At 43.7% G+C, this 16739-nt stretch overlaps 1 protein-coding gene across 2 annotated transcripts in view; it reads left to right on the top strand.

The window, feature by feature from the left end:
- The first annotated feature begins 1131 nt into the window (after positions 1 to 1131).
- Positions 1132 to 16739, top strand: part of NPL (N-acetylneuraminate pyruvate lyase) — a 38355-nt gene continuing 22747 nt past the window's right edge. Inside the window, exons 1-5 of one of the 2 annotated variants that reach the window (XM_060035130.1) lie at positions 1132 to 1171; positions 2449 to 2543; positions 5412 to 5496; positions 14944 to 15017; positions 16154 to 16241. In XM_060035130.1, the coding sequence (XP_059891113.1) occupies positions 2501 to 2543; positions 5412 to 5496; positions 14944 to 15017; positions 16154 to 16241 (290 nt within the window). In that variant the 5' untranslated portion in view covers positions 1132 to 1171; positions 2449 to 2500. The remainder of the gene's footprint in view (positions 1172 to 2448; positions 2544 to 5411; positions 5497 to 14943; positions 15018 to 16153; positions 16242 to 16739) is intronic. The other variant, XM_060035131.1, reaches the window with a different exon arrangement.

Genomic DNA, 16739 nt, shown 5'->3' on the forward strand with positions numbered 1-16739 from the left:
CTGCTGTGTACTACCAAATATATATAAACATTTATATATTTATATAAACATGTTATTTATTTATAAAATATTATATAAAATATATTCAGAATACTGGCTTATTGGCTGACAATATTAACCCTAATGGCTTATATCTTTTGGGTGTTGAAATACTTAATTTTGCATATATTAAAATGTGACTGAAAAAAAATACTAACATTGTCCCCTTGGAATATAATATTCTTTTTAACACTACAAAACAAATAGGTGTCACTAGGACTCTTTCTTCCTTCCTTCCTTTTTTACAGGATAACAGAATAGCAGTTAATAGTAACAGCTCCCAGACTACTTGAAATCAAACTACGGCTCAACCACTCACTGGGTCTATGGCCTTTGGCAAATCACTTAACTGTCTAAACATCGGTTTCTGATCTATAAAATGGGAGAATGCTTCCTCATCTGTAAAATATGAATTAAAAAAATAGTACCCACCACACAGAACTGTTTTATGAATTCATTAATGAATTAATTTCTGGTGCTGTGTGCAATGAAAGAATTATCCTAATGGATATAAAAGCACTTTGCAAACTAGAAAGCACTTTGAGAAATTCATTTTTTTCTAAATGAAACAAGCATCAGCCATTGCCTTTTATGGAAAATTGAGGTTAATTCACATTAGCAAGAGAAAGCTGAGGACTTGTTTATGGCTGTGTTTCTGATTAACACAGCACTTGATATTAGAAAATAAACTCTTGACGTTCCTGCAAGTGGACCACAAAATACCTGTTGTTGCAGGGCCCTGGACAGAAGAAAAGTTAAGACGGAAAGGAGCCCAGGACGCGGAAGTGCTAGGAAAGGCCTAGCAGAAGAAGGGGGGCTGCAGCTGAGCCGAGCCACGGGTGAGCACGCGCTGCGGGCACCCAAGTGCAAGTTCAGACGCTCGCAACTATCAGGAAGCTGCGACTGCGCGCCCATGTTCATTCAGGCCCCTGCGTTCGGGGGCCCCCTCAAAAAGAGGGAACTCCACCTTTGCCTAACGCTTTGGGAGCGCCGGGCGGCGCGGGGCGGCGCGGGGCGGCGCTACAGCCCCAAGGCCCCGGGGCGGGGCGGGCACGTGGTGCGCGGTCCCAGCGATAAAGAGCGCGGTTGGGAGCGCGGCGCGGAGCGGCGGAGGTGGACCAGCGGCGTCTGGGTGAGCGCGGCAACGCAGGCGTGGACTGACGGACGGACGGACGGATGGAGACTGACCGACAGCCAGGGAACGGGGGTAGAGGGCCGGGGCTCTGGACTCGGCGGTGGGCGAGGCGCTGACGGCCGGACGCAAAGGGCAAAACAGGGGAGCTGGGAAATGGAGCCTGAGGAAGTGTGAACGCGACACCTTCCCGGCCCGGGCGAGTGTCTGTACGGATGGGGTGGAGGGACCCACTTCCCTGGATTCTGTCCAGACCACAGAGCCGGGCCCTAAGGATCCTTTTTTCAAAATGATCAGAGGCAGCCACTGGGGGGAAGAGAGTTTAGTGATTAAGTGTGATACAATCCCTTCATTTGATGGGAAATTGTATTTCTGCATGTTTGTTTGTTTGTTTAGGTTCTCTATTTGTTTCTTCCTTTCCAAGTATTAATATTTCTCTCTCGAGTAATTCCTCATACCCAGAGCTGCATCCTCCTCCTCCACCTTCCCCAGAGATTTTTTTTTTTTAACTTTTTCCTTTTAAGAGAATTTGACTTAGGCAACCTCAATTCTTTGCACTAAGGGTCCTTGTCTGTGGATAAAGGTGTAAGATTTCGAGAGTAATAGGCCCTGTCCAAGTGTTTCAGTAGTAACATTCTAAATTCACATTAATCCTTAGGCTGGAGAACATTCTATTTGTGGGTTTTTTTGTTGTTGTTTTTGTTTTTTGCGGTACGCGGGCCTCTCACTGTTGCGGCCTCTCCCATTGCGGAGCACAGGCTCCGGACGCGCAGGCCCAGCGGACATGGCTTACGGGCCCAGCCGCTCCGGGGCATGTGGGATCTTCCCGGACCTGGGCAAGAACCCGTGTCCCCTGCATCGGCAGGCGGACTCTCAACCACTGCGCCACCGGGGAAGCCCTCTATTTGTTTTTGATACAAACTATGACGAATTTGAAAGCATAACATTACCCAGTTTTTATTTAAAACTCGAATTTACAAAATCTGGACCATTCTCAGTTACGGTTGTTGTGATTTTTTACCCCATCTCTTCCTGTAGCAGTTTCACAGTTTACAAAGCCAGCAGCCTTTGCTCGTTTACTTGGTGTATTGCTCTGTGCAAAGACAGATTTTTGAAGCTGTTCTTGCCCCCTGATGGCTTACACTCTAGACGGACGAGCCAAAACTACCTTGCTAATATATCTCTTATGTAAAGTTTTTAATGAAAAGCAAATGTTTGAGGGAATTCTGAAGAGTAAGAAGTTATTTTCATTTAGGGCATCAGAGAATGTTCTCTAGTTTTTAAGGTGAGTTCTGAAAGTTGGTTATACTGAAGGAGCTGAAGTGGGAGATGTTGCCATTCCGGGTGGGAGAGCCGGACAAGCCAGCACAAGGTAGGTAGCAGTGGGGACCAACTGGGCTAGTGCACTTCAGGTGTGAAGACATCTGTATGGAGACCCAGACCATGGAATTTGGTATTTGTCCTGTGGAAGCCAGGAAGAAGTTAACTGGCCTTTTTCCGGCAGGGCAAAAGCAAGATCAGAAATGTCTGAGCTACTGGGCGGTTACTCTGGCAGCCTGACTATTTTGAAGAAGAGAGTTGAGATTAGGACAGTGACTCCCAGGCCCCGTATCTTTAACCAATCAAACTGTATTTAAGTGCACTTAATTTGAGATATATGGATATCTATATCTATCTATCTATCTGCCAGTCCAAGCTTTTGACCATCCTAAGAATATCCTTGTAACTGCTCTAAATATGAAAGAAATGCAGCCAAAACACAAGAATATGGAAATCTAGGGTGTACAGCCTAGTACTTTTCAATTTAGGAGACTTTTAATGTGGAACCTAACTCTCTGGACTCTTATCACTTGAACTTTCTTGAGTCCCTACGGGCCCCTTGGACATGGAGTTGTGCCCAATGGTCTAGATAAGAGGTAACAAAGGGTAAGTTAGGAGAGGGGCAGTAAGGTGGGAGAGAAGGATTGCAGGGAAAGAAGATAACAGTTGGAACTGAAATGACTTAGACTCTGAATAGAAAAGAGTAGCCAGGGTTGGGGAGGGGGATACCAGTGGAGCTGAGATGACAGGAAAGAGTGTGCTGATAAAGGAATGCTACTTGCTAATGTCCTGTGGTCAGCAGACAAGACTTCATGGAGGGGACTGAACCTGTACTTACTATGTGCCTGGCACTGCTATTAATCATTCTACAAGAATTAAGTACTTTAATTCTCTCAGCAACCCTGTGAAATATGATGCTTGTTATCCCCATTTACAGAAGGGGAAACTGAAGCACAGAGAGGTTAAATAACTGTCCCAAAGTCACCCAGCTGGTAAGTGATGGAGCCAGGATATAGGCCCAGGAAGTCTGTCTCCAGAGCTGGTGCTCTAACCCCTCTACTGTAAGGAGCAAAGGAAGAAATTGTTTAGAAGACCAGGTGGCAGGTTCGCTTTGGGCTCTCGAGTTGAGGTGCATGCAGGAAGGCCAAGGGAAGATGCGCAGCGGGCACAACATCAACCTCATTTGATGCTCAGACCTTCCTCTGGGGTAGACTGGGCCTGTGTTATTGGCCTTGCATTTTCCCCATGGGCCAGGTGATTACATTTCTCTTCCAAAACTTCCAACAGGAGTTAGTCTCATCTTCAAACTAGGAAAAGTCAGAGAAACTCTAGTATCCTATATATCTGTTAAGGTTCCCCTTTATTGCCCTTCAGTACAGAGCAAAGCTACTTGGAGGATTTGGGCTTAATTTCAGGAGCAAGCCTCACCAGGGATGTATCTGTTTATAAGGGGAGGTATCATCGTTGGCCTTTCACAAAAGCAATAAGTTTTGCCACACTGTACCCTTTCATGTTTTTGTCCTTGTTCTGCCCTGTTTCTAGCTTCAAGGGCTCACCTGAGCCAGGACTCTTGGGAGATACAGAAAAAGTAGAAGGAATGATCTCTACTCTGGAAGTTTATACTCCTATTTGGGGAGATGAGATTAACAGTTATAAAGAACAAACAAAATGAGATAGTTCATAATTATTACATTATGTGGGTAAGATGTAAGTTGCTAGTGGGCATTTGTGTTTTTAAATGTGCCAGGGACCTCAGAACTATAATATACCCTCTCTTGTATTTTCTCTAAGCCAAACATCTTTTGTACAATTGTCACCAAATACTGTCTGATTATATTTTATTTTCTTCTTCAATTGTTAGACTTTGCATTTGTGGCTTCGAATTTTCATGTCCTACAGCTCAAAAAATAACAATTCTTCTATAACTAGTTAAGTGGCAGAGCTGTGGGTTGAACCAGGCAGTCTACCTATGGAATGCAGGCTATTAACCAGGATGCTCTGTTGCCTCTCATTGCCCGTTGTGGGCAACTTCTTGGCTTTTTTTACGCTGGTTGTGGACAGGTACACTCTCTGCCAGGTGGTGAGGGATGCTTTTGCCTCAAATGAGTGTTGCCAGGTTCACTGTCTCAGAAGCGATCTCCCCATCTGTGGAAGTCGTCATCAAGCTACAATCTGAACACCTCATTCAATCACGCATATATTCATCACTTTTTAATTGAACATGAGAGTTCCAGCAAACCACTCAGTGCAGAGGAAACAAAGGCAAATGAAATCTGTTTCCTGTCCTGGGGGAGCTTGGTCTAGTGGGGGAGAGGTGAATAAATGTTTGTGATGCGATTTACTAGAGCTAGGAAAAAACAGGGAAAAACTGGTCAAAACCAGCATATGAAAGGATAGTTAGGTAAATCTGAAGATAGTCTTGTAGATCACAGTGAAGCCTTAAGACTTAAGTACTGATTTTAGGGGAGATTCTTGCTTAACAGTATGAAGGTATAGAAAGAGATAAGAATGTCTCTTTTCTCCTGACCGTATTTCAACTTGAGCAATAAGTAATTTTGTATATATTCGACCTCGCTGAGTTAGGTTCATATTCTTTCTTCTGCTGTTATTCACCCCTGCTCTCTGAGGTTTCAGATTGCCTCAGTCATCCATATAGATAAAACAGGAGGCCTTTCCAATGGTATTTTCCCAGAACATTGCTCTCTTCTTGTCTCCAAATTTCCTGTCTTTAAAATATCGTTTCCTTCTCTATAAAATGAAGCTGTCACATTTTACATTCTTCTCATTTGCTCCGTGTGTTTGTATACTTGTAAGCATTTTTCACAGTTCGAAACTTTGTGGGAACAGACTTTGCCCCGGAGTTTTATCATTAATTGACATTCCTAGAAGAAGGAGAGGAATTACACTGTATGTTTTCCAGACTTTTTCAGCAGCTCAATGGCCTCCCCGAAGAAGAAACTTCAAGGTCTTGTTGCTGCGACCATCACGCCAATGACTGAGCATGGGTAACTATGGTTTGGGACTAAAGGGATCTCCCTCCACCCCAATGGTCAGAAGGTCTCTATAGCAGCGGTCGATTAGACTCTGCAGCTTCTGCCCCTGCACTGTCTCTGACCCCAAGTCAGACAAGAGGTCCCTATATCACAAACAGTGCAGAAGGAGACGAGGTAAGATACGGCAGCTTGCCTTCCTCCCAGTGTCTGTAGCCCCACAAAGCAAATTCTTGCATTTCAGCAGAGCCCTGGCCTTCCCAAATAAGGCCAGTGGAGTTGGGTGAGGAGAATCTCATTTTAGCAGGATTTGATATCAAGTTCTGGCCTCTAGATCCTGTCTCTAGACTGTCCGTGGACGTGATGAAATTGTCCTACCGTGAGGAAAGTGGGGAAGGTAGCTGCCAGACGGCCCCCTTAGGCATGTCCTACAGTCACATTTCAACATTGGTTAAATGTTTGGGAGCTTGCAAGAGGGCGGTAACAGCAGATGATTGCTGAGAAATTGTTACCCAAGCAAGCATTTTCCAGTGACTATTATGGCGGTCCCTTTGCTGGTACTAGCAGTTAGTGGTCATGTGCCCCGGGCGTCCATGAGCAATATATAACTACCGCCTGGACATTGCCATTAATAAGTTGGGGATTCATCCAGCATCTGGAGCTAAGTGTTTTAACCTGTTAGAGGAGTCAGTTTGCCAAAACAGTCAGAATTCTGGCTTCTTCAAGCTTCTCCTTTCTTCCTCTATAAAACTTAAATGTAGTCATACCTACATCATGGAGTTGTGAGTATTAAAATGGGATGATCCATATAATAGTGTTTAGCACGGGGGCAGTATGTGCTTAGGTCAATAAGTTTGAATTGCTATTGTGGCATAAGAAGTAAACAGAAGATGAGGTATTTAAGGTATCTTTAAGGCTTTTACATTTTTGGTCTTCTGTTACTGAATTTTGTAAACCTTAACCCTACCCCTTTAAAGTAGATGAAATTTCTTATGACTTTTACCATTCTCATTCAAAGTTGACTATATCACAGTTTTCCTTGAGATCATTGGAGTTCAAGACTTCTGGCTTCTAAGATTCTTGAAAAATCACATCTTTACTCGGTCTAAATAAAATTCTTGCTGAGATGGCATGTAAATCATTCAGTGGTTAATAGCAATTTTTTTTTTTCTGTTGCTTCTCCATTTCCACAAGCCCTAAGAAAGACTAAAGTCAGCTCCTCCTCAGTGTGTCAGCTACTTGTTGGGCAGATAAAACAGAAGGCATGTGATTGTATGAGCAGACAGGATTTACTTCCTGTTATGGAGTAAGATCCTGTTTGCAAGCTCAAAACACTACATCTGATTGATGCTACTTTAACCGTTTTAATCAGACTCCTCTTAGCCTAGAAGGGGCTTCTTCTAAGTCTTGTTTGTTCATCTGGGACCTGCGGAGTGTCACTGTGCTTTCTCTATCCTGCCATTTTTCTGGGACACCAGGACCCACGCGTATTAGATATAACTAAAACGACTCTGCTTTTCCGGATCCTTCTCTGTTTGCCAAATACCTCTGGCCCTGTTGCCTCCATTACGCAATTTCCTCTTTCTTCATGAATTCTCTTCTCTTCTAGGACCCTCACTTTCTTAAGGTGTGAAATAAAAATAAAAATGCATTTTTTTTAATAAGGGCCTTGTACGAATTTAAATTAAATCAAAATGTGTGTCAGTACATGGCACATAGTAGACATGTAAGTTTTGTTAGTTCCCTTTTCTCTCCATCTTTCTGCTCCATCCAAACATTCCTATAGGTATGAAGCAGGTTTGCAGCACCCACCAATAGCAGGTAGCCATTAGCCCACTTGCCCACAAGGGAATCTGCATTTCTGACATGTTTCTAAGAGACAGGACAGAAAGAAGAGCCACATGGAATCTAACACCTGGAAATTCTGCCTGGGGACCAGCCATCATAGGAGTTTTCCTAACCTGGCTCTTAGAGTAAACCATGGCCTCCATAATTCAGAATGGCTGAACATTTTTTCTTCATAATTCTAATGATTCAACTCTGAATATAAGTTGATGTCCTAGAGTGGGAAAGTTGTCAGCAGAAACATGGTTAAAAAGATTTTAGTTAGAGTATCTGGGTTCTTGACCCCCAGCTTTGATACCACTAGCTGTCTGACCCTGGGGAGCTCTTGTCAACTTGTAAATTTCTCTCATTTTTTATGAAGAGACAGAGTTCAACCACATTATCTCTAAGGCCCATTCAAATGCTAAGAGTCTGAAGCCCTCTGATGTTAAATATTATTAGGGATATTATGGTGATCTCCATTAAGTAAGAATGCCTGAGTACCTGCAACTCCAATCTATCCTCCACACTGTAGTCCAGTCCTCATAAATAAATCTAATCATTTGTTAGATTTACTCTTTAAGAGTCTGAATTCCCTTTTGTCTAAGCCTTGCTACTCGTACAGACCATGGACCATTAGCTCCAGCATCACGTAGGAACTTGCTAGAAATGCAGAAACTCAGGCACTGCTGCATACCACTGAACCAGAACCTGCATTTTAACGGTGTCCCTGGATGATTCTTCAGCACATAAAAGTCTGGGATGAACTGGTCTGAAGGTTAAAGCCCAGGAGCCTGGGCTGACATAGGAAGTCCTTTACAGTCTACATCTCCTGCCACGTTTCTGTTTCCCCAAACACCTCATCCCCTTTCTTCCCTCTGTGCCTTTACACATTGTTTCCTCTGCCTTTTTCTACCGTCACCCTCTCCATTCTCTGCTCCAATTGAATACATCTATTCATCCGTCAAAACCATCCTCTGGTGATTCTTCCCCATTTTCCATAGAAAGCATTATAGAGTCCTTCGTCTGTGGTCCCACAGTATCCTGTGCCTACCTTTTCACATTACATCACAATTATTTATGAGAGTTATTACAATAACTGTTTGTTACGTGCCTGTCTCTCCCAACAGGCTATGAGCTGCTTAACCTTATGCAGATATTTATTGGGTACCAGACCATCCACAGGGACTGAGCACGTATCTTATTTATCTTTGTATCTTCAGCATCTAGCACGGTGTGTGGTAAATTTGGTTATTTCATGAGTGAATAATTTTGTTATTTCATGGGGAAAGGAAGCTAATACTGATTGGCTAAAGATTATGTGTCATTCTTCATGCTGGGCATTTTAATGGACATATTCCACTTAAATCTTGACAGCAACTCAGTGAGAGAGAGCTGTTATCTCTATTTTTGCAGTTGATGAAACCAAGATCCTAAAGATTAACACATAGCTGGAAAGGAAGGTCTATCCCATCCCAACTCACATCTTTTTCTACACTAGAGTGAAAGACTTGCTTTCCTTAGTTGTTTCAAGAAATCACTTTCCTTTGGGTACATTCACAGTCGTTAGAACAGAAAGTCCATTTCAGATTGGCCAAAATGTCTAGAAAAAAGTTGTGCTTTCTCCCTCAAATGCCCTTGACTTCACCATGGGAATCTTCACAACACCCTCTAGTAACAACAGACCTGTTACCCAACCAGTCAGAAAGGGCCTGGCCTGCTGGATGCGGAGTTGTATAGATTATTGTCTTTGTCACTATTCTGGGAGACTAAATGACCCAGATTTCCAGAACAGGATGTTTTCTACCTCTGGCAAGGTGGGGTAGGTATTGTCCCTGCATGCTTCTCTGCCAAAGGAATTTTGAAGTAACCAAGTAGTTATTTTGCCAGAAAGGGCACATAACTTCCATCTGATTTTGAATGGTGAACTATACATATAATAGCCAAAGAGATAGAACATCAGATTTTCTGATATGCATGCCAGCTCATGCCAGTTATGAAAAGAACCTGTCCTGTTGATGCGTGTTCTCAAAGTGAAAGTCTTTCACCGTGTGTGATGCACCAGGAGAAGAAATGTACAGCAGTAGGGATTTTTCTCTGAAAAGCTGCTTCAGAAAAATTCTATTATCCATATACGCTAAGAGAAGAGATATAATCTACATGTAGTTTCACCATTCACCTGCTCTAGGCCTCGATTTGTGGCAAAAATCATTTGATAAACGTCCCCCCCTCTTACACAGTTTGAAAGTAAACTAAATGTCCAAGAATAGAGGCTTAGCTAAATTAATTATGTTCTTCCATACAATGAAATGCTGTGCAGCCAGTATAGTAACAATATCTGAGAATGTGGGAAGATATCCAATTTGGAATGCTAAGTGAAAAAAATATTACAGTACTATGTACAATATGACTACATTTATTTAAGAGAATACTGTATTTGTGAATAGAAAAATATCAAACTAATGAGAGTAATAATCTCTAGGGAGATCCTGAGTGGTTTTTTTTTCTCTTTTATTGTGTGTACTTTCTAAAATATATAGCTTCTGTAATATGAAAAAAGATAAGTACTTTTATTTTTAAAAAATCGTGGTCCTAAGACAAAGAATCTGAACCAATGAAAACTGAAATTAAGACATTGCATTGGAGTTAAGTATGATGGTCCCGTAGTTAAGACTTCCCTGATGGGCCCGTAGTTAAGACTTTGCGCTTCCAAGGCAGGGGGCGCAGGTTCAATCCCTGGTGGGGGAACTAAGATCCCACATGCCATGGGGCATGGCCAAAGAAGAAGAACAACAACAAAAAACAAAACTGAAGCGTTAAAAATCTGTTCACGTTTACAAAACAAAAAGTATGAGAATGTCTACAGCAAGCATGGAGTTTGGTTCTGGGCCGCTCTCCCCACAGGTGCTAAGAGGTGTTTGTAGCGCTCACGAAGGAAGAGATGAGGCAGTGGAAAGCCAGTGGAGCCTTTCCAAGTGAACTGGCCTATGCCATCTCTCACCTTCCAGGAGCAACAAGCCCCAAACGGCCAGCTAGTGGGGAGAATAATTACCCAATCTCATTCTTTCCACTCTCTGTGGTGACTGCCCAATAACTGGTTCAGTGCCTGCAAGAATGAACATAAACCCAGGCACCCTAGGGAGGTAGCGTAGGGTGGGAAAATAGGGAAGGGAGCAAAGTCCCCAGAGAGAATTAGCATCCTCTTGCCACCCTAGCCCTGCTGTTTGGGGTGCCTTTGTGACAAATATGGTAACACCTCTGGGTGATTTCCCTGGGCCCATTTGTGACTGGAGCCCTGAGCATCTTCTGTCAAGGGCTGCAAACCTCGCACCTACAGTCAGGCAGGTATCTGAAATCCCTGAGGTGACCCGGGGGGCTTCTGTGCCTCCAAAGCAGACAGCCACTGCTCTTCCCAGCCAGTTGGTGCTGTATGGAAATGCGGGCCTGGCCTTGTTAGATCATCGGGTTTTCTTTTTTTTATTATCTAAGTTACAGGTGTACAATATAGTGATTCACAGTTTTTAAAGGTTATACTCCATTTATAGTTATTATAAAATATTGGCTATATTCCCCTTGTATAATGTATCCTTATAGCTTATTTTATACCTAATAGTTTGTACCTCTTAACCCCCTAACCCTAAATTGCCCCTCTCCCCTTCCCTCTTCCAACCGGTAACCACTAGTTTGTTTTCTGTATCTGCGAGTATTCTTTTTTTTTGGTTATATTCACTAGTTTGTTATATTTTTTAGATTCCACATGTAAGTGCTATCATACAGTATTTGTCTTTCTCTGCCTGACTTATTTCACTTAGCGTAATGCCCTCCAAGTCCATCTGTGTTGCTGCAAATGGCAACATTTCGTTCTTTTTTATGGCTGAGTGGTATTCCATTGTATATATATCCCATCTTCTTTATCCATTCATCTGTTAATGGACACAGCTTGCTTCCGTATCTTGGCAATTGTAAATAATGCTGCTATGAACATTAGGGTGCATGCATCTTTTCAAATTAGTGTTTTTGTCTTTTTCAGGTATATACCCAGGAGTGGAATTGCTAGGTCATATGGTAGTTCTATTTTTAGTTTTTTTGAGCAACCCCATACTGTTTTCCATAGTGGATGCACGAATTTACATTCCCACCAACAGTGTACAAGGGTTCCTTTTTCTCCACGTCCTTGCCAACGTTTATGTTCTTATTGATGATAGCCATTCTGACAGGTGTGAGGTGGTATCTCATTGTGGTTTTGATTTGCATTTCCCTTGTCTGGCTTTTCAAACAAAGGTGTTTTTTTTTTTAACATGAAAAGAAATGTTAACGTTGTGAAAGTCAAACAAAACACATTTAGGAGCCATCCCTTTTCAACCTCTGATCTCTGTAAGGAGATTTGGTAGTTCCAAAAGACCATAAGTCCAAGGACCTTGTGGGGGGCTCTGCCACTGCCCCAGAATTCCACCATTAGTGCCACTCCTATAGGCTAGGGACATTTTATAAGAAAAAGCAAACTGCTTTCTTGAAGGAATAGATGATGTATCACCCATTAGCACCCCTAACCTGAGTGCAATTATCGTAGCTGTCATCCAGCAAGGCCTAAAGGAGTGGGGGAGAGGGAGTGAGTGTAGACAAAAGCACTGCTACACTGACGCCATAAAATAGCGTGGAGTTCTCTGAGGAAGGAGAAGGAGCTGGAGGGTTCACATGCTGGCCTGGATCTGCCTGAGGGTGTGGCCAGCTCTCTAGAAGGAGGACACCAGAGTAGGGCCAGACAAATAGCAGCTCTCAATACAGTCAGAGGGAAAGAGGATCATAGGATTTCACCCTATTTATTCCAGATCCACCTTGTCCTTGAAGTCTCCTTCCCAGCCTCCCTAAGTGGAATTATCAGTCCCCTGCTGAACCTCTATACTTTCTAACCAGTCACAGCCTTTGTCGTATTTTTCTCAATATTTTAGTTATTTATATATGCTATTTTCTTTGCTCAGTTAATATGGTAGTGAAATGTAAACACAACCTGCAAGCGTGGAGATAATCTGCTTTTAAAGCAGAGATTATGGGTGTTTCATCATCACTGTAAATTCCTGCATCACGGCTCCTTCACTAGCCTTTGTTGAGTGTCTGTGCTGTGCCAGGTGCCGATGAGAGATTGTAAGGTATAAAAGGCACAGTTCTTACCTTCAGGAAGTTCTTGCTCCAGACTGGAGGGCGGGCATAAACAGTTTACAAAGTGATGTTCATGATAATAGAGATATGAACTTTGCTGAGGGTGTGAGGAATTTGTCACTGAGGAATAATAACAGCAATAATGATTGAGCCTTTAACTGAAGCCAGGTGCAGTGCTGAGCACTTGTGCTGGACTGGCCGATAGAGTGCCACTTGGTAGTCCTTGCTGAGTTTAGAGTCCACTTTGGGGATACACACATGCACCCCAAAAGACTAGATGTCTTCCTTAAGGACTTCTTTAAATGGAAACAAGCTCTCTAGCTTCCCTTTCCAAATAAGAAAACATTAGATTAAACCAAAAGAAAGCACATCAAAGTGAGTACGGTGCCTACCAGGCCTCAATCATCTGGAGCTCTGCAGGCTCCTCCTTGCTGAAGAGGCCAGGCCTGCTCTCAGTGTCTCAGTATGTGGCCAGGGTGGGACACACTGAAAGTGTGCAGGAGCCACTGCGTTTGAATCTGTGACTCCAACACAAGCTATTGCCCAGAGGCTTTATTTCCAGTTTCCAATCTGCGATTGGGAAGTTACTTGCATGAGTAGAGGGACATCATTGGTCAAAACCAAAGTTAGTGTCACACAAACAAAGCCCCAGCGAATCGTTCCTGCATCTCAGGGCTTGTTCCAAGCGGGGAAGAGCTGATGGAAGCAGCAAGGGGCTAGTGTGGTGTAAAGGTGTGCCTCCAAGTGGTCAGAAATATCTGAGGCAGAGAGATTTCAAGAAGTTGAGCGGCTCAAGCTGACCTAAATGAAGGTCCTGAGGTGGATTGTCTAGGCAGCTAACTCCCCCATCTTGGAGTCTTACTCAGTGCGACTGATAAGCGAAGATTCGGCATTTGAGCAAGTGGGACAGGGAGGGGCAGTGTTATGATATTTCAGGCATGAGCCATTATGGAGAGAGTTTGCTCCCCTTGCAGGCCTTTTAACTACATTAAAACCTACTTTTTGAGTGTTGTGGGCAGTGGTTGCCTATCCGTTCTTTGTTTTTATCTCTGTTGTTCCTATTCCCTTTGACATATACAGTTTGATGTCTTTGTTTTCTATATGCATCAGATATTTTGGTTCCATTTTGTTTTTTAAGGAATACAATAAGTAAAGATGAAAAGAATGTTAATAAGGTTAAAATTACATTAGGATTCTCTGGCCCCGCTGACTAAAATGCAAAAGTACTAGCCAGCTAGTACTGAGTGTTCTTGGCAACCATGCAGTCTGCAACATGTAACACACTTGCCCCACCATTTTCCTTTGTATTTTCCTTCTCCATCCTCCATCCTCCCCACCTGTATTTTTTTTTAATAAATTTTTTAAAAAATTTATTTATTTTTGGCTGCATTGAGCCTTCGTTGCTGCGTGCAGGGTTTCTCTAGGTGCGGCGAGCGGGGGCTGCTCTTCGTTGCGGAGCACGGGCTTCTCATCGCAGTGGCTTCTCTTTTTGTAGAGCACGGGCTGTAGGCGTGCGGGCTTCAGTAGTTGTGGCTCGCGGGCTCTAGAGCGCAGGCTCAGTAGTTGTGGCACACGGACTTAGTGGCTTCGCGGCATATGGGATCTTCCTGGACCAGGGATCGAACCTGTGTCCCCTGCATTGGCAGGCGGATTCTTAACCACAGCGCCACCAGGGAAGTCCCCTCACCTGTATTTTGATTGAGAACAGGTCACTTTATCTGATCTGTGAGTCAGTTTCTAGATTTTTAAACTCAATATGATTTTAAGTATCAGATCTTTGCAAGGTCAGTACTCTTCAAACGGCACAGTGCATGCAGATCACGTGGATATCTTGTTACAGTGCAGATTCTGACCAGGAGAACTGTGCGGCCTGGGACTCTTCATTTCCAACAAATTCCCCCAGTTGCTGATACTGCTGTTCCGCAGATAACACTTTGAAAGGCAAAGTGATGACAAAGTTCCTTTTCAACTATTATCCCCCTTCAGTTTAACACTAACACATATAAATGGCTTTAAGCCTTCATTTATTGTGACAAATATTAAGTGCTAACATTTTTAAATTACTAAGTTTGAATTTTCTTATCTTGTAAGCCTAAGAAATGATTGCTTCTCACCACATGGAAAATGTTAAGTTCTTGTATAACCATGCCCTCAACCATCACTCTGCCCCCAAAGGGCAAAAGATAATTACTTTTTAAGTATTACTTGTGATGAAGTTTAAACATAAAACCTTTGTGGATAACTAATAGTGCTTTTCTCACATAAGTGAGGCACATAGGGCTGAGTAGAGAAACCACCAGACTCAAGGGAAGAAAAAAACCCAAGCATTATTCAGAGCAGGCTAATAATTTCAGACTGGTTAGGTGGATTTGAATAACTATTAACACGAGAGAGCAGTTTATAATTGTGGGGATGAATTGAATAATCTAGAAAAGAATAAATACACATTTTTTTTCTAATTTTTTTCTTTATGTCTTTCAGAGAAATCAACTTCTCAGTCATTGGTCGGTATGTGGATTATCTTGTAGAAGAACAGGGAGTGAAGAATATCTTTGGTAAGTCATCTTTAGAGAGATACATATCTCTACATATCTCTAGCTCAGTCCTTAGAAAGTAGCTGTCACCAGATTACTAGCTAGGAGGTCACAGTGTTATTGTGTCACAGGTTATGGTTGAGCCTGGCTAAGCCATGTAAAATTTGTGGATTTGTAGTCTCATCAATTTTAGACCTAAAAGATGATCAAGAGATGATATAATTGGGTAGTGCACCTGAGATAGGCTGGGACCTGGGACCCTTTACTGGAGTGCTTACACCGGGACAAACGTCTCTGCGAGCAACAGACTACAAAGAAACTCTTAGGGAGTAAAAATCACTACACACATGAGCAGTGGGGGCAATTATGAACAATAAGATTCAAAAAGGCCACAAGCCAGCTGCCACTTCTAAGGTACTGCGAGCATGCCGGGTACCGCGTGATCCCTGCACCCAGCAGCACCGAGGGGGTGGGTAGAACACCTAAGCTACGCCTCCTGCCCAACCCACAGGCCCGCCCCTGTTGTTACCCCTTTTAAGGAACCAGCTCGCCACCTTGGGGAGCGAGCAAGGACACCTCTTTCTTGTTCTCCCTCCCTCATGCTGCAGCAGGAACCTCAGTAAAGCCTTGCCTAAATTCCCATCTGGCCTCTTATCAATTTCTATTGATTAAAGAGTCCAGGGACCCAGGTCTATAGACAGAGGTCGTTTTAGATCTGTAGTGCACACCATTGTCTTCATAAGTAACTGCCACCTATGACCACCTTGACATCCCAGTACTGAACGGTATTGGTTTTCCTGCCATTCAAGCCCAAATATAGAACTGCCTGGCGTGCTCGGAGATTTGCCTGAAACATGGGCAGTTACCTCTGTCTCCATTTAAAATACTCTCTGTCCCTGAAAACAATGAGATTTGTAAATTACAAGTCATACTTAACCTTCCCACTCCTTTTGACAAGGTGAGGATGGAAAAAAAGGCTGAGTCTGAGGTGGAAATGGAAACATGGCATCACCCCACCCACCCAGCTTCTGTCCTCTGGTGTTTCTCCGTGTCCCTTCCTCTCGAGCAGGGATTTCTGCCCCCGCACTGCCAGCGTTGGTGCTGGAAGCACGAAAGGTATCGGTTGGTCCCGCTGACTGACTCTCTGTTTGGAACAGTGAATGGCACGACAGGAGAAGGCCTGTCCCTGAGCATCTCAGAGCGCTGCCGGGTCGCGGAGGAGTGGGTGACAGAAGGGAGGAACAAGTGAGTGGCTCCATCATGATAAACACATGCATCTGCGAGAGCTGCGTAGACACAGCTATACCCCAGGTGACACAGCCTCCCTGCTCTCCGACCACAAATCAGGCCTGAGGTCAGCTTGTGGAAAGAGGAGCTGAGGCAGAGGAGGGCCCTTCCCTTCCGTGTGGAAGGGCAGCCAGACACACCCGGCTCTCAGAGATCCCATCGGGAAACTGGGAACAGCCTCTTGTTTTATCTACCAGGCCAGTCCCTCCGGTTCCCTGTCCTTGGCCTGAGGGGGTGTGGAGCAGGGCCCTGGCGACTGGCTGCTGAGCTCCTAGCCCCTCCGCTGAGCAGCTCATACTCCTTCCCATCTCAGGGTGGGTCCTGGTGGTTCTATCAGCCTGTTGCTTCCTTACAGTTCTCTCTGCATGTGACTCAGCATGCTTTTTGTGGTGCTTCCTCTTGTAGTCTTAGGGAGCTTTCTGCATCCTCTAAACTTCAGCGAGTTAATGTATTTGG

The sequence above is a fragment of the Delphinus delphis genome, chromosome 1, assembly GCF_949987515.2.
Source record: "Delphinus delphis chromosome 1, mDelDel1.2, whole genome shotgun sequence".
In the NCBI taxonomy this organism is placed as follows: Eukaryota; Metazoa; Chordata; class Mammalia; order Artiodactyla; family Delphinidae; genus Delphinus; species Delphinus delphis.